This window comes from Salvia splendens, chromosome 18, assembly GCF_004379255.2.
Source record: "Salvia splendens isolate huo1 chromosome 18, SspV2, whole genome shotgun sequence".
Taxonomy (NCBI): domain Eukaryota; kingdom Viridiplantae; phylum Streptophyta; class Magnoliopsida; order Lamiales; family Lamiaceae; genus Salvia; species Salvia splendens.
Genome location: NC_056049.1, coordinates 5,420,338 through 5,442,589, shown reverse-complemented (window position 1 = coordinate 5,442,589; position 22,252 = coordinate 5,420,338). Strand labels below are relative to the sequence as shown.

General features: G+C 34.3%; 2 protein-coding genes across 2 annotated transcripts; one reads left to right on the top strand and one right to left on the bottom strand.

Annotated features, from left to right (window-relative positions):
- The first annotated feature begins 383 nt into the window (after window positions 1-383).
- LOC121776172 (BTB/POZ and TAZ domain-containing protein 4-like) lies at window positions 384-2,249 on the top strand. The gene is made up of 5 exons (XM_042173317.1): window positions 384-680; window positions 760-896; window positions 1,192-1,498; window positions 1,579-1,892; window positions 1,991-2,249. Exons 1-5 carry the CDS (start codon window positions 459-461, stop codon window positions 2,112-2,114), a joined length of 1,104 nt encoding a protein of 367 aa, XP_042029251.1. The 5' UTR covers window positions 384-458; the 3' UTR covers window positions 2,115-2,249.
- Window positions 2,250-4,033: 1,784 nt separating this feature from the next.
- LOC121777674 (formin-like protein 6) lies at window positions 4,034-8,643 on the bottom strand. Its single transcript, XM_042175013.1, has 4 exons — window positions 6,977-8,643; window positions 6,722-6,912; window positions 5,316-5,557; window positions 4,034-5,157 (listed from the first exon to the last, which is right to left on the bottom strand). The coding sequence occupies exons 1-4, from the start codon at window positions 8,350-8,352 to the stop codon at window positions 4,378-4,380; spliced, it is 2,589 nt and encodes an 862-aa protein (XP_042030947.1). The 5' UTR covers window positions 8,353-8,643; the 3' UTR covers window positions 4,034-4,377.
- Between the last annotated feature and the right edge of the window lie 13,609 nt (window positions 8,644-22,252).

Genomic DNA, 22,252 nt, shown 5'->3' with positions numbered 1-22,252 from the left:
ATTATGGATATACACTACCAGACAGAACATGATTAAAGCGTCCAATTTATAATCGCCTAATTTGTAGGTTTGTATCCTACTTGATGTGTGCACCTTCAATTAGTCTATTTAAAAATTCCCAAAAAGAAATCAAATGGGTCACGAAATGATAACAAGCCACAAATTAGAAAATTTCTTTTTGGAATCAGTGTGATTAATAGATTTGGAAACCACACGTTTTTGTAAGGGGCAAAACACCGGTGTTAATGCTGACTCATTTCCACATCTTTTATAATTATTATCCATAATCCATAGGCTGTTCACACCCAATGCATTACTGTCAATAATCATACATACACCTAACACCTTCACCCTATTTAAGTATATTCACAATTGACTTTTGTTAGTAGTAGATCATAAGAGCTGAATTTCCTAATAATTTGAAGCTGGTTGTGTTATTTCTCTTATGCATAAGTGAAATGAATTGCAAAAATCAAGAATGTTCACTGCCTCTTCCCCCTCCATTGCCCTCTAGCAAAACAGGATTGTTAACAAGTGGATTGAAGAAAAGGGAGAATTGCTTCTGTGCTCACAATGCTGTAAACACTTCGTTGGATCGTCTCTTCGATGAGGCCTACCGAGCTGATATCTCCGTTTCAACTGAAGATGGTGGCATCATCTATGCTCACTCCAGTATTCTTGTAAGTTTTTCAAGACAACACACATAAATTTATATGTATGCCATTATGTAAAAGTTATAAGTTGATTTGATGAATGCAGGGAATGGCTTCTCCAGTCTTGAAGGCTATGCTGACCAAATTGAAAGGCCGAGGTCAGAGGAAACCGCCATCAATCCTAATTCGCGGGGTTCCATCTGAAGCTGTTTGTGTCTTCATCCGATTCCTATATTCATCATGGTAAGTAACACCACATTGATTCATCATATTTGTTCAATAGTTGCTTCAACCATTCTAGTGCAAATATGAAGTCACATTTAATTGTTTATCTTTGTTAGATAGTTTCATCATTTCTAATTATACAGAGTATTTCTTGTCTACTGTTTATGCGCCTTCCATCTGCGTATGGACGACATCAGAAACATACACGCGATTCGTATTAATGATACTGGAACAAGAAAATTTGTGTAATAAGAAAAATCAGCTTAGTTATGTGCATACATCTTGCTCACCAATTTTTTTTAACTGTTTGTAGCTACGAAGATGAAAAGATGAGGGAATTCGCGATGCATTTGTTGGTGCTGTCTCATGCATATGCCGTTGGACAGCTAAAGCGTGTATGTGAGCATTGGCTGGAGACGAAACTGATCAACAGCGAAAATGTGGTTGATATCTTTCAACTTGCCTTGCTGTGTGATGCTCCTCGTCTGAGCGTCATGTGCCATCGCTTCATTGTAACACACATCAAGGCAGTTCAAGCCACGGATGGGTGGCAGGACATGCGAACAAGCCATCCAGTCCTGGAGAAAGAACTGATTCAGTCTTTGGCCGATGAAGACGCTGTAAGTATCAGAAATATTCACAAAGCGAACGATATCTTCTGTTTCATGTAACTAACAAGGAACATTCAAAACTTGTTCAGCTACAAAAGGACAGGAGGCGGAAGCAGAACGAGAGGAAGATGTACATGCAGCTGTACGAAGCAATGGAGGCGTTAGTTCACATATGCAGAGATGGATGCCGGACTATAGGGCCACACGACAAGGCCCTATGCGATGATCAAGGCCCTTGTGAATACTCGGCTTGTAAGGGCCTTGAAGCACTCGTTCGCCACTTTGCTGGATGTAAGACGAGAGGCACAGGAGGATGCGGCCAATGCAAGCGAATGTGGCGAATCTTGGAGCTGCACTCGCGCCTTTGCCCCAGTTGGGACGATTGCAGAGTGCCATTGTGCAGGTCATTTCTTGTTTCACCTTCATACTTTGTTGGATGATGTTGCTAAATATTGTTGTTATTGGATGCATCTCCTAACATTATGAGTTTTGGAATTGCAGAGAGTTTAGGCAGAGAAGAAGAAAACAGAACAAAAAAGATGTTAGATGGAGAATTTTGGTGAAGAAAATAGTGAGATCAAAGAGTATAACTGGAGCCCCTTTCCTCTCTTTGGATTCAACTTAATACAGGGAACGGAAGATGATATAATTGATATTATCCCTTCTCTTGTCATTTTTTGATTAGCTCATTTCATATTTGTATATATCCCTTTTTGTGAATTCATATATCTATATATTTTTTCATTATTGAAAAGACGAATATAGCTTGGGCATAGCATTATTTCATCTTACGAGTTCAATATAACAGAAGGGGCAAAGTATAATGCTCAAAGCACTTGCGTGACAGATGTTCTAAGCCATCAAATGTCATCTTCATGGTTACAACTTTCACCTAACCAAACTTAACTAGCTGCTAAGTAGTACAAATTAGAAAGGAATAAAATTAAGAGGGAACATCATTTTAGGTCCATGAACTTTGCCAAAGTATCATTTTAGGTCCGTAAACTTTGAAAATCTTATTTTAGGTCCGTGAACTTTGAGTTAGTATCATTTTAGGTCCTTTTTACTATTTCCAAGTTTTTTTTGGACGAAAATACCCTCAATACCTTAAAATATATATATTTTTAATAAATTTATCATATACTCATATTTTTTATAAATATCTTTACAATATATTTTTATCAAATTTTCTAAATATAATTTGACCTTAAATATTATCACTTAATTTTGTGACATGCAAGTAAAATTGCTTCTTCAATTTTTTATATTAATTTTTTTAAAAATTGAATAAAGAACTTTTCTTTAATAATAAAAAAATTGAATAAAGATCTTTTTATAAATATATTTACAATATATTTTTGACAAATTTTCTAAATATAATTTGACCTTCAATATTATAATTTAATTTTGTGACATGCAAGAAAAGATCTTTATTCAATTTTTTATTATTAGAGAAAAGTTATTTATTCAATTTTAAAAAAATTAATATAAAAAATTGAAGAAGCAATTTTACTTGCATGTCACAAAATTAAGTGATAATATTTAAGGTCAAATTATATTTAGAAAATTTGACAAAAATATATTGTAAAGATATTTATAAAAAAATATGAGTATATGATAAATTTATTAAAAATATATATATTTTAAGGTATTGAGGGTATTTTCGTCCAAAAAACTTGGAAATAGTAAAAAGGACCTAAAATGAAACTAACTCAAAGTTCACGGACCTAAAATAAGATTTTCAAAGTTCACGGACCTAAAATGATACTTTGGCAAAGTTCATAGACTTAAAATGATGTTCCCTCTAAAAAATTAAAAGGATGTTAGGCTAAAATGCAGAAAAATGAGTTTAAAGTGCATAAGTACATGGAAGTTGGATTTAATTTTTAAATAACCTCATATGTTAGTCCTAATATATATACTCAATTTTACGATTTTAGTTACAAAATATTCACATCATCCCAATGTCTCACAATTTATAATTAGAATTCATTAATCTTCAATACAATTGTCGGACAATTCAATAGTGGTATATGCGTAAGTGTGCCCCAGTTTTATTATTATTATTATTATTATTATTATTATTATTATTATTATTATTATTATTATTATTATCATTTCATCCATCAGAATTTGTAAATCATAATGAAGTGCATAGTAATTTTGTAAGTCCGTAATAATTATTCATGTGATACGCATTTTTTAATTAGCCGTTGCACACAAGCTTTCTTCCTGAAATTTGAATGAGCACATTTAATTGATTAGCCGTTGCATTCAAGCTTTTTTCATCCTGAAGCTGGTTTCACGCAATTCGTGTTTGAGACCTCCATTTCTAACCCTTTCCTCGTTGATTCTGTCATCATTTGCTGCTATTCACCAGTCTACATTGAAATTGAGTGCAATTCCAACTGCGGCGTTTCATCATACACCTTCAGGTCATACGTCTTTGCCTTCTCTACATATGACATTACTCTTTGTTATGATTTTTGCTTCCGATTGATTGAACTGATAAATTGCATGGGAGTAAATTTTCTATGTATCTGGTTTCCAGATCAATATTTATGTATTTAATGAAATGAAATGAAAAGCCTGTTCACCTGAAGCCCTAGAAAACAAATTAACAAAGCCTCTGTTTGCTATAGTTTCGCTAGATATTGCACTTATATATCGTTCAAAATTTCTGCTGCTCGTTGAGTTCTTTCGCCCTATAGATTCTGTAAATTTCGACCTAGTTTTCGCAGTTTCATGGCCTACCAAGCTAGTTTGGCTGTGGTATGTACATGATGCTTGTTCCGGCACTCATTTTACTACTTCATAAGCATCCCCTGATCAAGTGTCGAAGGTCTTTATTAAGGCGCCCATCGATGGATCGATTAACAGGTGCTAAGTTACATGCTATCTTCCCCCGGACTTGTGTCTGGACACATGTGGTATCTATTGAGTACCGGCAACGATGCAGTTGCTGGCATCCTGAATGATCTCCCGGCTCCCACTGTTGCTCTATCATGCATCTTCCCAACATCTTTGCACACATTATCCAGTATAGACAGAAAGTCTCGCACGATCATGAAAATCCTGAAAGGGTGAGCCTCTTCTTTCGCAGCATTTCCATGAAAATACTCTGTTACCTCTTTCACCAGCGACAAGGCTTTCCTTTCTTCGTCCTTAATTCTTGTGATTTCCTCAGTAGCCTCTTTAAGAAACTCTTTCATTGAATTAAAGAATTTTCCTTGAGTGCTTTGCCTCTCGTATTGCATGACTAATTTGACCTTTTGGAGTCCCATTTCAAGCTTAGAGACATAGCTGCTCAGTACGTCCGAGTCCATTCCTGCGGCTTTTTTGACACTGCCGATCTCTTTGCTTAGCCCGGACACAATGTGCAATCCTTGCTTCTTGAACTCCTCTTCCTTAGACTGGGAATTCGTTTTGGTTTCACTTGATGGATCTGAATCTGTGCCTTCTGACCTGATTATCTCTTGGACAACAAAGTGAAGTAAGGTCGTCTTGCCATCTGTTCCTTTCACGTCTACTAGCTTTAGCAATGTATCCAATTTGAAGGCTCTCGCATCACCGCGATTTGTGCCATCGTTCATGCGGTTCCCTGTCCGTAGAACAGCTTCAAGCAGCTTTAGGAACATGCGGCTATTCTTCAATTCTTCACTTGCTTCCTGCATAGTGAAATGAGCCATGTGTTGGAAGATTTTACATCTATTGTACACATTCATTAAAAACTTGTAGCTTGATGACTACTGTCAATGCATATAGTTGATTGATTTATTAATTCAATAACTTGTTACTGCAATAGCCGAATAGAATATTATCTTACCTCTAGTGTTTGAAAAGACTTTCTCAAGTATGCTACTTCTGTGTGGAAATTGGCTCTATAAAGCATGGCCTCCACTCTTTTAAAGGCAAATGGAATATCAAGAATTGCCTTGAGGAATCTCTCTGCTGACCCCAATTTCGAGCATTCACCCTTGTAGTCTTTAAGTTTTATCTCTTCCTCCTTGGTTGGTGCCATCTTTACCAAAGTCTCCAAGAGCTCAGGACCCAATCCTTCTGGATTTCCTGCAGCACCAAAATAGTAACAGTTACTGGTGTATAATGATGAAATATAAAGTTTCTTTAGCCATGCTGTATGCTTACTATTCTACTACAAAAATACAAGTAGCACATGATGGTGTCCCAAATATTAATAATTTGCCAGTACGCCATTGCCAGTACGCCAGTTTAATTGCTTAAATCTTTACCATATTAAAGATGTTTGAAGTAGATGGGTTGAACTTCGACTCCAAGAAAGATGCATTCTTGTTATTTATCAAAGTGTTTGTCTTTGATGCCATATGGTCTCCCAGATTACATTCAGAGGGAGTGACATTATGAACCCTTCTTCCCAGCTGCTTGGGTTTTTGTTGTCTTGTTTCAAATCTCCTATTGAATTCAGTTTCTTCTATTGGACTTCAATTTTAGTATACAATGTTTACAGAGAATCATAAATACTAACATGTACAGTATTTTAGTTATCTAGTTATATTTGTTGACTTTTATTTCTCTAACAACGTTGAGGAATGAGAGTCAGAGTGAATAATTCTCTGTAAAGCATCAGGTGCCATGTATATTTGATGAGGCCTTTTTATATTCTAGTGAGTGGTGACGAAGGTTCCATGAGAACGACTAAGATCCGCTCGCATGAAAGTGCTAGGTGGATAAATGAATGAATGAACAAGGTGTAGCTAATAAATTGCTAGATAGAAAGAGTCACTAGCCATGCATGCTATTTCAGTGTAGGAGTTTTTACTTAAAGTGATAGGATTAGTTGATAAAACTAGGATTGCTCTTTGAATATTAAGATAGTAAAAACAAGCTCAAAATTACCTAATCCATCAAATTTAACAGTATATCGCATGGATAATCTTTTATTTATCCTCCTATCCGGCTATCACTCAAAGTAAACACCCCTAAAGAGTGATACTCTGAGTTTTCTTGCAATAATGAGGTGGCTTATTTTTCTTGCTAATATCACTATTTTATGGTTGGATATGCATTCAATTTGAAAATGAGAATGCTCTCTTTCAGATGCAAATATCCTCAACTTTGTCTTTCTTTACTATAAAGTATAAACTTTTAAATTTTATTTCTCAGCTAACCATATCACTTCGATCGAGACAACTATTTTATCGAATCCACTTATATAACACTATAACTTAAGAAAGGCGAAGGAGTGTAGCATACCATCTAGAAGTGCTTCAGCAACCTCTTCTTTTGTGACATTCAATGCGCGTAATAGGATCGCGATGTTCTGGGACTTCTTTGGATCCAACACTCTGATCTCCTGCTCCGTAGCTGACTTTTTAGTTGCATCTTTTGCGACTGAATTTGCAGAATTGAATCCGAAAAGCGACTCCATGGCATCCTCATTCAACCTGATGCACACAATCCACATGAGTATCAATTCTATACATACAAGGAAAGCATATTTCCACTTACTGGAAGGAGCTGGAGTTCAACTGGTCCCAAACTGTGGCTCGGTCTGAGCTGGCTCGTACTTTGTCCCAATGCAGAGGCTTAAGTTTTGGTTTAGATCCACTCTTGTCCTCTATATCTACTTCCTCTGTCAAACTGACACCTTTAGTAGGACTCTGGTTTGATTTGGGGCTAGTATTCTTTGACTGTAGTTTTATCACTTTATTGGAAAATGGTGGAGGTCTATATTGTTGTACATCTCCAAATTTTCTTGGGATAGATGACAGCTGTGGTGGCAGCGATGGAGGAAGAGGAGGAGGCGGTGGCGGTGGGGGTGGGGGTGGGGGTGGAGCTGGAGCTGGGATTACAGATGTCTGCTGGTCATCATCGCTTATTGATTGGAGCCGTGCCATATCTGGTGGTGGTGGAGGTCGTGCAAATTTGGTCCTTTTGGGAGTGAATGGCATTGATTTGCTGGGCTGCAATGAAGAATTTGGCGGCGGTGGTGGCGGAGAAGGCGGCACCGACTGCTTAATTGAGGGGATTATCACCGGCTTTGTATCCGGAGATGATGCTGAGAGGCGAGATTTAGGTGAAGTTCTCTTGGAATGAGCAACTCGATTAGTGTGGCTAATGCTGTTAGTCCAGTAGCTGTGGCGTGAGCTAGGCGACTCGTTGTTCATCGATGACCCTTGTGGAGTGTAGAAGTTGGTGTCGTGGCTCTCGTCGTCGGAGGACGACATCGGTGGCAGCGAATTGATGCTCGGAGGCTGCGGCAGCGGAGGCTTCGTCAATGGCGGCAGTGGCTGCAGGTCAGGGCTCGGCCGATAACGACTAGATTGCTTCCCCGAGTTCAGCTTCCGATAGGGCGAGGCGGCCACGTCGTTGGCTATGCTCGTTGCAGACGGTTCCACCGTGCCAATGTACAGGAAATTCGAAGGCGGCATTCTGGATTCCTCATTCATCCTCTGCGAATTCCCTCCAACAAGCTTCTGCGACTCATCCATACGCTTGATGCGGCACTTGTAGAGAAGGAACACCACTGCCGACAGCATCGCCAGTGACAGCATCGCAGACGAGACAGCGATGGCGAGTTTTTTGATCGAATTGGTCTGCCGGGGGACAGGTGGGGTTGCCGCAGCAGTGCTGGTGGTGGTGGTGGATGGCGTTTGCTGGCCCTGATCCACTGGGGGTCCATTCGGAAGCTCATGGAAGAAGGGATGGTCTTGGTCCGGAGCTGCAGGCGGGGACGGAGGAGGCGGTGGCGGCGGAGATGAAGTGTATGGAAAGAGCGGTTGATGCAGAATCCTCCTGTTGTTTTTCTCCTCTTCACCAATGAATTTGGAGTGTGCAACAAATGATAGGGTCAAGAAAATGCTAATGATACAATTAGCTCTCATCGCGTGATCTCTCTTATGTTCTTTCCTCTAACCTTATTCATCTCTAGTCTTTGTTCCTAAATTCAGAGAGAGAGAGTGAGAGAGAAAGGCTGTAAACTGTAAAGGGTAGCTTGGGAGTGCTGCAAGATCTAGATGCTGTTTAGTCAGCACTTTTCCGTATAAGTATTCCGAGTATTTAACACTTTTACGAGTGAAAGATGTAATTCGTTATTGATAACTAGAATAATTTTATTTAGTAAGAGTAGTTATAATACTCCTTCCTACCCCCATATAAATATGTATTGCTCCTTCAGTCTCAACTAATTGAGTCAATACTCCTTCCTACCCCCATATAAATATGCCTTGCTCCTTCACTCTCAACTAATTGAATCATGTTCCTTTTTGAAATGTTCTAACTGAATTGATTTATTTTCATATTTAACAAATATATATATTTAAATATTTTTATTTTAATTCAATCACCTACTTTACTCTCTTTATCTCTTCTACTTTGCTTCTAATTTTTGTTTTATTTTCATTTTATTCATTCAACACAATCTCTAATCTCCATACCTAAAAGTTTAATTTTTCTGATTTCATAGAAATAGTCAATACTCATTTATTAAAATATTTCTACACTTAATTAATATAGACTTCACCATTCACTAATACTATTATTTTAATTATTCGTTTTTACTTTATTAATTACGTGTTAAAATTCAGACTATTTCTACGAGAGGAGGGGTATTAGATATTGTATTCATGGAAATGATATATTACTATTTCCTCAGATAAGGAAGATGACATCTTCATTGAGCAGCACGAAATTTTATTCAATTGTATTTGTGTGCAAGGTTGAGAGAATAAAGTACAGATAAATATTTTTAATAATAAATCATTTTAAATGGGATAAATTAAAAAAGAAGGTGAGTCGTTTGATTAAATGGTATAAATCACATGGGGTATGGATGGAAGGCATGCACAAACCGATCCGGCCCGACGGTTAACCGGCGGTTCGGAACCGCCGGTTCATGAACCGGAACCATGCCCGGAACCGGCGGGTTGAACCGGCAGAAGGGTCGCAGGGTCATAAGGGCCGGTTCAGGTTCGGCAATATCATGAACCGTGAACCGGCGGTTCGGCGGTTCGAACCGCCGGTTCAAAGGGTCGAACGACATAGGGTTCGTAGGGGTTCGTAGGGGTTCAAAGTAGGGATTGGTATGAACCGGCGGTTCGCCGGTTTTGGGCGAAAATCGCCGGTTTGGACGAAAACCGCCGGTTTGAACCGGCGGTTCCGACCGGTTTCCGCCGGTTCCGGAAGCTTTTCAGGCGTAGGGGCTAGGTGAGGTCAGAAACCGGCGGTTTGTGTCGGAAAACCGTGGACCAACCCGTCGGTTTTGTGGAAAAACCGCCGGTTTTGTGGTTGAACCGCCGGTTCAGGCGGTAAACCGGCGGTTCGGCCGAAAATTTGAAAATTTGAAATTTGAATTTTTTTTAAAGTTGAATTGCTAAAGGTGTCCTTAATTTAGTTATGTAGAAAGATCTTCTTCGCCGGTTAAGAGTATATATATAATACACTTATACGTTTAAGAACTTCAACGTCATTTCTTGTCATTTGTAATTAGTTCTTCACTAGTAGTCTCATTTGTACTTAAATTTTGTTTAAGACTTCAAGACCGCCATATGTTTTCAATTTGTAATTGTTGTAACTTGTAACGTGTAATTTGTAAACATGCAATTTCAATAAAATTGCAACTTTAGCCGTATTTTTTTCAATTTTATTTACTCACATTGCATACAAAAACAAACTTGAAAAGTGTAATTTAATTTGATTAAAATTGAAAAGTTGAAAAATGCAAAAAAAAAAAAAAAAATCGTCGAACCGTCGAACCTGCCCGGAACCGGCGGTTTAAGCCGAAAACCGGCAGTTTTGAACCGCCGCGTAACCCGCCGGTTTTTTGAACCGGAACCGGAACCGCCGGGAGCTAGGCGGGCCGGTTCAGGTTCGGCAATTTCTCGACCCTTGAACCGCCGGTTCGAGCCCGGAACCGGCGGTTTACGACCCTTGTGCATGCTTAGATGGAATGATCCCTTTTTATTTTATGTGCTTTTGGAAATAAATGGAGGATGATAGACTGCGTAGTGCTTGGGGCTAAAGGACCACGTTCCTCTATCTCTTTTTTGTCTAAAATATCTTTTCTTCCCATTTTGATGCTTTTCGTGCTTGCCGAGGCCGACACTTTTTTCCTTGTTGATGCCGTTTTCATCACATTTCATTTTTCTCTTTTCTCTTTTTATTATTTTAAATATTCTCCTACTTTTTCATTGATTTTCACATCCATCTCCAGCTCATCGACACATAATAAACTTTGAATGATTTAATCTTAAATGTCCGGTATATTTCGTAAGGACAGATTAATATTTATTTTAATGTTTTAACATTTTTACACATATGATGGATATAGGAGTGTGATACACTATTTATTAGCACTAAAAATACTTGCAAGCATATAAGGTAGATCTAATATATCAAAAGGACAGTACCGTAATTTCAAACACACGAAATAAGATTGTAATTGTCTATCATATACTAAGCGTCATATACTATTTAGAGAACCGAGGTATGCATTAATCACTAATTGAACTTCAAAATTGCCAGGAAACTCAACTTGAACCGAGGCTACTGCACCTTGGACTTTTTGCACCTTGGACTTTTTGCACCTTTTTCTGCCTTTTTCTATCATTTCTCAACAGACACGTAAAAATATCAACATGTACAACATATGCAATTTAAGAACATAATTTGCATGATTGACATTTAAAAAGAGTCAGATCTAGCCCTCAAAACATGCAAAATCCGTGTTTGTCAATGAGTAGGTACGTTATATCTTACCGAAACCATCATACCGCATACCTTATTATAAATTCGGTATGCGAAAAAATCATACCTTTCCTCTATCAAAATTTTCAGCATACTGAACTTCGGTATCCTTATTTTCAGTATGATGAATTTTCATACCGATGTTGTACCTCATTTTCGGTATATCGCAACATTAATGAAAATAGATCATTTGAGTTTTTAGAATATTATTTATATTTTATAATTGAATAAATATATTAAATATATTTTATTCATAATTATATTTATATTTCACCATAGATTTTATAATTTAAAAATATATAAAATATATTTTATATATAATTATATTTATATTTTACAGTATATACCTTAATTCCTGGTATATACCGAATTTCGTTATGCAGCGGTATATGAAAATTCATACCGTTACCTTACCGAGGTAAGGTATCATATCGTATCAAAAATCACGGCATACTAAAAATTCGATATTTTCAATTATTTTTCAATATGATAAGACTGATATTTCAATATTTCACTATTTCACTATTTTCCTCACCTCTAGACCTATATCATCTAACACAATGGTCAATGAACACTACTGGAGATTTGGAGACTAATAGCTGATGCTGTTTTTTTTCCAAATACTAGATTAAATGATATTTTGTTTAAAAAGATGGTGCTCTAAATGAAATTACAATCAGACTGATGGTGACATGTGGCGAAATGTATTACTCCTATCTTTTTCATTTCCTTTAATTTCACAGTTGAATGATTAATTTCTCGTTTCAATCTTGACAACAACTTTTTTAGTTTTTATTGAGAACTATACTTGATTACAAAAATATCATATCGCTTAGCAATTAGTAGTATAAGGGCGTGTTCAATGTTTTAGAAATAGGGAGAAATGGGCCCATTTCCAGCGAATTATGGGCATTCAGTGTTTTTGGGTTATTTCAATTGAGCCCGACCAGAAAGAGACGGCCCGCACTGTTCATCTCAGTTTTTGCCAAAAATCATTTCTTACAAAGACGGTAAGATTTGATCTTGCATCGGGAAGCACTCCCAGAATTGAGCAAACTTTTACTGAATCGCCCCTCTCATTTTTCTCACTTCCCCCCTTTTTCTCTCTCTCTCTTTCGATCGCATTTTTCACTTCCCCCCTTTCCGCTGCGGGAACCCTAGAGGGAATACTCTCCCATTTTTGGAGTAGATCGTCAGCACCTGCTCCGATTTGGTGGTAAAATTTGGGGGTGTCGATGATGAATTATTTCCTAAGTGTGCAGGGTTGAAAGCAATGAATGCGGGAAGGTACTACTTAAAGTGCCCCGCTAATGACAACCATCCCAAATTATTCATGTGGTTCGACGAGTTCCTTCATGACAACAAGCGTCGTAACAAAGAGGTAACAGGAAAACACATCCGAGAGGGCAGACCGGCGGCTGTAAGAGATCATCGTTGCTCGAAGGGTTCGCGTGCGCACGGGACCCAATCGAGCTCAAATACTGAAATGAAGGTTAATGTGTTGATTTGTCTGGTTTGTTTATTGCTTGTCGCAGCGTGTATCCTGATTGGGAAATTAATGTAATGCTAGTTTATCACTGAGCTGAATATTAGTATGTTGTTTGGCTCTGTTTTTAGCTGACGTAAAACAATTATGTAAGTTAATATTTTGATGTAGTTATGATTATTGTACATTAATATGTAATTTTAGGTGTATCGAAAACAAGGTAATTTGGAGAAGATGAATTGTTCTCTTAAATCTCAAGCACCACATCTAATCTTGATTTAATTTACGGCTCAAAATATTCCATGGACTAAAATGCTATACACAATGCCCCACTAATAATTTTTTATATCAATTAAAATAATTGAGTACTACTAAACCACTATTAATATCAGTAAAAATGCTATTACTACTACTGACATTTATTATTAAACAGAAAGAAAAAAAAGAGTGGCGTATCTTTGAACTATCATTTTATCCTCTCAAACTATCATTTTATGATGCAAAAGTATCATTTTATTATCCAAAAAATCTAAAACTATCATTTTAAAACAAAAGTATCATTTTATCATTTGAAACTATCATTTTATCCCCTCAAACTATCATTTTATGATGCAAAAATATCATTTTATCATCCAAAAAATCTAAAACTATCATTATTAAACAAAAGTATCATTTTATCATTTGAAACTATCATTTTATCCCCTCAAACTATCATTTTATCATCCAACAGTATCATTTTATCATCCAAAAAATCTAAAACTATCATTATTAAACAAAAGTATCATTTTATCCCCTCAAACTATCATTTTATGATACAAAAGTATCATTTTATCATCCAAAAAATCTAAAACTATCACTATTAAACAAAAGTATCATTATATCATTTGAAAATATCATTTTATCCCCTCAAACTATCATTTTATGATACAAAAGTATCATTGTATCATCCAAAAAATCTAAAACTATCACTATTAAACAAAAGTATCATTTTATCCCCGCAAACTATCATTTTATGATACAAAAGTATCATTTTATCATCCAAAAAATCTAAAACTATCACTATTAAACAAAAGTATCATTTTATCATTTGAAACTATCATTTTATCCCCTCAAACTATCATTTTATGATACAAAAGTATCATTGTATCATCCAAAAAATCTAAAACTATCACTATTAAACAAAAGTATCATTTTATCCCCGCAAACTATCATTTTATGATACAAAAGTATCATTTTATCATCCAAAAAATCTAAAACTATCATTATTAAACAAAAGTATCATTTTATCATTTGAAACTATCATTTTATCCCCTCAAACTATCATTTTATGATACAAAAGTATCATTGTATCATCCAAAAAATCTAAAACTATCACTATTAAACAAAAGTATCATTTTATCATTTGAAACTATCATTTTAAGAACATCTATGTGAAACTATCCCACTCTGCCGCGCTAATTTTGATTCAGCCGCGTAAATTCAATTTTTTCACACTTTTAGGGGGCAGATCCGTCTTTATCTAATTACATTTAAAAAAATGCCAAATTTGTGATGGTAAATGTCGGCCCATATCTAAAACACTGAATTACAGCATATGTCCACCAATTTGGTGGGTCCTACCATATCAATTCTAAAGCAATTTATGTAGGACATCCCATTTAAAATACACTGAACAAGTCCTAATTTTTTACACTAAGGAAACAATTTCTGCTGTACACGAGGAGGATAGGAAAGTCAAGTTATAGTAGTCTATAACTTTTGAGTAACTTTAAAGTACTTTCTTCATTCCATTTGTTTCAACTAAGTTAAGTCGCATTCCTTTTTGAGATGTCTTAACTAAGTTAAATCATTTTCTTTTTTTGATAAAAAAACAAAACATCTAATCACTCTTACTTTATTCTATTACGTACTTACTATCTCTTTATCTTTCATATTATATTCTTCTCTATTATTTTTAAACACAATTTCTTAATTTCCACACCCGAAAATTTTGACTCAACTTAATTGAGATGGAGGGAGTATAACTTATTTTTTAACTTTGAAATTGGAAAGGGAAGTGTGAGATTTTAACACTAGTCCTATTGCGTGCAAACTAAAATCAACATTTAAATAAAAAGGCATAGGAATTAGGATTTTAATGTTGATGGTCAAAGTCATTGCTAATAGTTGTGTGATATTTTTTTGGCATAGGTGTCAGTGTATTATTATTGTCGTTAAAAGTAGCATTAAAGTCGAATCAAATAAATAAGATGTACTTATGACACATTAGACTTTGTCATACTAACCTAAGAATGATTTAATAGATGAACGATCTAGAAATGGATCCTATTGATACATGGAAATCCTATTTGGAAGGCAAGACGATCAAAAAACCCTTCAAGGTCAAACGGAATAGGCCATAGGGTTAAGAAAGTACCATAGCGCATTCATATTGATGTATGTGGCCCAATGTCAACTCAAACTAGATATGATAGAATATCATCACCGTCACTGATGATTGCACTATATGTTTGTTTGATGTGTCACAAGTAAGAATCATTTGAGAAATTCAAGGATTTCAGGGTACTTGTGGAGAACATTCATGTGAGACTATAATCAAATATCTATGATTTGATCATGGGGGTAGTATTTTAGTGATGAGTTTTTGGACTACTGGTTAGTAACAAGAATCTAATCAAATTGATTGTGCCTGTATGCCCAACATAATGGCGTATCCAAGAGAAAAAATCAAATACTTTAGAAATAGTTCGATCTATAATGAGTTTTACGAGTATCGGGTATTTGGGTGTCGGGTTGGATCTTAGTATAGTTTATTCAACATAGTATAAGAGCATAGTTTATTTAAAAAATTGATAAAGCATAGTTTATTTAAGAAATTGATAAAGGTTAAATGGGAGAGAGGATAATAAAGTAGAAGAGAATAAAGTATTTTTTTTAAAAATAAAACGACTCGACTATTTTATGACGACCCGAAAAAGAATACGACTCAACTACTTTAGAACAAATGAAACATTATATATTTGGACCATATGTGTAGCTAGTCTTTTACTTCCTCCATGCGCCATTAATTGTCCCAATTTATCATTTTTCTCCGTCTTTAAATAATTGTCCTATTTACTTTTTACTATTTTTAATAATGAAACTCACATTCACATAATTTTTTCTACTATTTTTTATTATATTTCTTCAAATATGAGCCAGGTAAAAATGATCTTATGTTAATAGAAGGAGAGATTATTTTCTCTTCCAAATAGTCAAATACAATGCTCACATTACTTCAAGGACGTAAATTAAAATAAACTAGAAAGAACATCTCGTCTTTGGCATTAATTCCAAATATTCGATAATCATTATGCATTAGGCAAGTTAAGCACCCAACTTTAACTTTCCTATATATCCTTCCTAACTGTAAAATGATTATCCTTAACAATAATATAGTATTGAATAAAAGTACAAAATAAATATTGTAAAACAATCATAGGTCCAAATAATAGTGCAAATTAAAATAGAGATTTTGTTCCTATTCTTAAACTCGCAATTACAAATTTACAATCACATTATTGGTTTGACAACAAGATTTGCTTCTTAGATACGTACCATTATAGAAGAATTATAAAGGGTAATAATTCACAAGTCTATACGTAATTCCTACTCTATACATAATTATGTGCTAAAAGCCTAAAACATTATATGTTGACTACATCACACCCCAAAATAAATGAAGTGAAAATTCGACAATAATCCTAAATCACTTCTATTACAGGTGAAGTATCGCTCACGACAATACTTTATATTAGTATATAGTGCAATAAAAGAATAGAAAAGGCAAAACTTATGTTGTTCGAAATGTCCTCAACATTGTTTGTGCTAAAATCAAAAACTTAATTTTAAGGTTATTCCACCGACACTCTTTTCCTTCTTGTTTCTTTAGTCTTTTCTTTTAAACTTTATTTAAAACTACTTATGATTGATAGGGGTGAGAAAAAAACCGAAAATCGAAAACTGAATATCCGAACCGAACCAAATCGAAAATTTGAAATTCAGTTTGTTTTTTTAGTTTTTCGGTACAATTCGGTTTATGAAATTCAAAAATTTTGGTTTTTCGGTTCGGTTCGATTCAGACGAGAAAAAAACCAAAAAATTTAAAAACCGAATTATATATAATATAAATATATTAAAGTAATATATATATATATATATATATATATATAGGGATGTATTCATTTCCTTTTCCTATATTTCCTCCTTTTTCCTTCTTAATATCAGCCATTAGATTAGAGAAATGGACGGTCAAGATCAACATTGGGTAATTAATCCCGTGTTGCATTATTTGTCCTATTTTGTGCATTATGAGGGTACAATAGTAATCTAATAATGGCTGGAAACCGCTACGAATAATGCACCACATGGTCACGAGTAATGCATATAATTTCCTATATAATGCACAATATGTGAACTGCAATGCATACGAACAAGATGTGCTGTGTTATGATGTTTGACACACGTTTCTTGTTTCCCCTAAGGGTTAATAAGCTTAGGGGCTAGGGTATAGTACGTAGACATGTATGTAATCTTCACATGGTAACGAGTAATGGATATAATTGACTATATAATGCACAATTTGTGAACTGCAATGCATACGAACAAGATGTGCCGTGTTATGATGTTTGACACACGTTTCTTGTTTCCCCTAAGGGTTTAATAAGCTTAGGGGCTAGGGTATAGTATGTACGCATTAATAACAAATTATAAAACGATACGAATAATTCACCAAATTGTCACGAGTAATGGATGTTATTAACTATATAATGCACAATATGTGAACTGCAATGCATACGAATAAGATGTACCATGTTATGATGTTTGACACACGTTTCTTGTTTCCCCTAAGGGTTTAATAAGCTTAGGGGCTAGGGTATAGTACGTAGACATTACTAAATGCACGTATGTAATCTTCAATCCGTTGATTAACCCATATACACAATACCTCTAATAATGCATAATATACTGAGATAATGACAATTAACAGCTACATAATGCACTACCTAAACCAAATAATACACATACGTATATTCCAATAACAACAATTTGTTATTAATGTCTACGTACTATACCCTAGCCCCTAAGCTTATTAAACCCTTAGGGGAAACAAGAAACGTGTGTCAAACATCATAACATGGTACATCTTATTCGTATGCATTGCATTTCACATATTGTGCATTATATAGTTAATAACATCCATTACTCGTGACAATTTGATGAATTATTCGTATCGTTTTATAATTTGTTATTAATGCGTACGTACTATACCCTAGCCCCTAAGCTTATTAAACCCTTAGGGGAAACAAGAAACGTGTGTCAAACATCATAACACAGCACATCTTGTTCGTATGCATTGCAGTTCACAAATTGTGCATTATATAGTCAATTATATCCATTACTCGTTACCATGTGAAGATTACATACGTGTCTACGTACTATACCCTAGCCCCTATGCTTATTAAACCCTTAGGGGAAACAAGAAACGTGTGTCCAAACATCATAACATGGTGGTACATCTTATTCGTATGCATTGCAGTTCACATATTGTGCATTATATAGTCAATTATATGCATTACTCGTGACCATGTGGTGCATTATTCGCAGATACCAAAATGTGGCAGTTACTTTTCCGTCAAATGTCAATAATAACCCTGTAATGCATACAACCACCTTCTATAATGCAACACGGAACCAGTTTTATAGAATCAATCTGATCCGTTGATGCCTTAGATCTAACGCGTAATATTAAGAAGGAAAAAATGATCTAAGATGTGAAAAGGAGAATAACGCTCCCATATATATATATATATATATATATATATATATATAGGGTTGTGTTAGGGTCCTTCACATAAATATTGTCCAAACATTTAACTGAATCAAATACTAACTTTTTATAGGGTATATATATATATACATATATATATATATATATATATATATGTGTGTGTGTGTGTGTGTTAATTAATATATATATATAGGGGTGCATTATAATGATAACCCCAATTTCCGTAATAACCATATAACTAAATCTGGACCACACATTTTTAAAATCACGCGGTCTAGATTCAAACTTAGATTTACTTCATAAAAAAAAGCGCTGGGGTAAATATGTCATTTCGCTCATGATAAAATTTACGTATCCAAATTTCGCTCATTTAATTTCTGAATTTCGCTCATTTTATCATTTTATCAGTCAGTCAAAAGTATCATTTTATCAACTCAGAGTATCATTCTATCCGGCAAAACTATCATTCTATGCAATAAACCTAACATATATCATTTTATCATTTTATCAGTCAGTCAAAAGTATCATTTTATCAACTTAGAGTATCATTCTATCTGGCAAAACTATCATTCTATGAAATAACCCTATCATTTTATCACAAAGCAGTAAGCGTATCATTTTATCAACTCAGAGTATCATTTTTATAAGGTTACTGTCATTTATATATATATATATATATATATATATATATATATATATATATAAGGTTGTGTTAGGGTCCTTCACATAAATATTGTCCAAACATTTAACTGAATCAAATACTAACTTTTTATAGGGTATATATATATATACATATATATATATATATATATATATGTGTATGTGTGTGTGTGTTAATTAATATATATATATAGGGGTGCATTATAATGATAACCCCAATTTCCGTAATAACCATATAACTAAATCTGGACCACACATTTTTAAAATCACGCGGTCTAGATTCAAACTTAGATTTACTTCATAAAAAAAAGCGCTGGGGTAAATATGTCATTTCGCTCATGATAAAATTTACGTATCCAAATTTCGCTCATTTAATTTCTGAATTTCGCTCATTTTATCATTTATCAGTCAGTCAAAAGTATCATTTTATCAACTCAGAGTATCATTCTATCCGGCAAAACTATCATTCTATGCAATAAACCTAACATATATCATTTTATCATTTTATCAGTCAGTCAAAAGTATCATTTTATCAACTTAGAGTATCATTCTATCTGGCAAAACTATCATTCTATGAAATAAACCTATCATTTTATCACAAAGCAGTAAGCGTATCATTTTATCAACTCAGAGTATCATTTTTATAAGGTTACTGTCATTTTATCCGCTTAGATTATCATTTTATAAGGTAAAAGTATCATTTTATTAAACAAAAATGTCATTTTATACACCAAAAATACCTATCATTCTATCGGCTGAAAGTATCATTCTACCCGACAAAACTATCATTCTATCGGCTGAAAGTATCATTCAATCCGGCAAAACTATCATTCTATGCAATAAACCTAACATATATCATTTTATCAGTCAGTCAAAAGTATCATTTTATCAACTCAGAGTATCATTCTATCCGGCAAAACTATCATTCTATGCAATAAACCTATCATTTTATCATTTTATTAGTCAGTCAAAAGTATCATTTTATCAACTCAGAGTATCATTCTATCCGGCAAAACTATCATTCTATGCAATAAACCTAACATATATCAATTTATCATTTTATCAGTCAGTCAAAAGTATCATTTTATCAACTCAGAGTATCATTCTATCCGGCAAAACTATCATTCTATGCAATAAACCTAATATAATCGGCACAATACATAATATACAAACCTACAAAGCAGTAAACGTATCATTTTATCAACTCAGAGTATCATTTTTATAAGGTTACTGTCATTTTATCCGCTTAGATGATCATTTTATCAGGTAAAAGTATCATTTTATTAAACAAAAATGTCATTTTATACACCAAAAATACCTATCATTCTATCGGCTGAAAGTATCATTATACCCGGCAAAACTATCATTCTATCGGCTGAAAGTATCATTCTATCCGGCAAAACTATCATTTTATGCAGTAAACCTAACATTTATAAGCTAAAAGTATCATTTTATCAACTCAGAGTATCATTCTATCCCGAAAAACTATCATTTTTATAAGGTTTCTGTAATTTTATCCGCTTAGATTATCATTTTATCAGGTAAAAGTATCATTTTATTAAACAAAAATGTCATTTTATACACCAAAAATACCTATCATTCTATCGGCTGAAAGTATCATTCTACCCGGCAAAACTATCATTCTATCGGCTGAAAGTATCATTCTATCCAGCAAAACTATCATTTTATGCAGTAAACTAACATTTATAAGCTAAAAGTATCATTTTATCAACTCAGAGTATCATTCTATCCGGAAAAACTATCATTCTATGCAATAAACCTATCATTTTATCATTTTATCAGTCAGTCAAAAGTATCATTTTATCAACTCAGAGTATCATTCTATCCGGCAAAACTATCATTCTATGCAATAAACCTATCATTTTATCAGTCAGTCAAAAGTATCATTTTATCAACTCAGAGTATCATTCTATCCGGCAAAACTATCATTCTATGCAATAAACCTATCATTTTATCAGTTAGTCAAAAGTATCATTTTATCAACCCAGAGTATCATTCTATCCGGCAAAATTATCATTCTATGCAATAATCCTATCATTTTATCATTTTATCATTTTACGTGATATTTGGTGAAATTCAGAAATTAAATGAGGGAAATGACAATTTTACCCCCACGCTTTTTTTTATGAAGTAAAATTCAAAACTATCATTCTATGCAATAAACCTATCATTTTATCATTTTACGTGATATTTGGCGAAATTCAGAAATTAAATGAGCCCCGCGCTTTTTTTTTATGAAGTAAATCTAAGTTTGAATCTCAACCGCATGATTAGAAATATGTGTGGTCCAGATTTGGTTATAGGGTTATTACGATATTTAGGGGTTATCATATGATCACGACTATATATATATATATAGGGATGTATTCATTTCCTTTTCCTATATTTCCTCCTTTTTCCTTCTTAATATCAGCCATTAGATTAGAGAAATGGACGGTCAAGATCAACATTGGGTAATTAATCCCGTGTTGCATTATTTGTCCTATTTTGTGCATTATGAGGGTACAATAGTAATCTAATAATGGCTGGAAACCGCTACGAATAATGCACCACATGGTCACAAGTAATGCATATAATTGCCTATATAATGCACAATATGTGAACTGCAATGCATACGAACAAGATGTGTTGTGTTATGATGTTTGACACACGTTTCTTGTTTCCCCTAAGGGTTTAATAAGCTTAGGGGCTAGGGTATAGTACGTAGACACGTATGTAATCTTCACATGATAACGAGTAATGGATATAATTGACTATATAATGCACAATTTGTGAACTGCAATGCATACGAACAAGATGTGCTGTGTTATGATGTTTGACACACGTTTCTTGTTTCCCCTAAGGGTTTAATAAGCTTAGGGGCTAGGGTATAGTACGTACGCATTAATAACAAATTATAAAACGATACGAATAATTCACCAAATTGTCACGAGTAATGGATGTTATTAACTATATAATGCACAATATGTGAACTGCAATGCATACGAATAAGATGTACCATGTTATGATGTTTGACACACGTTTCTTATTTCCCCTAAGGGTT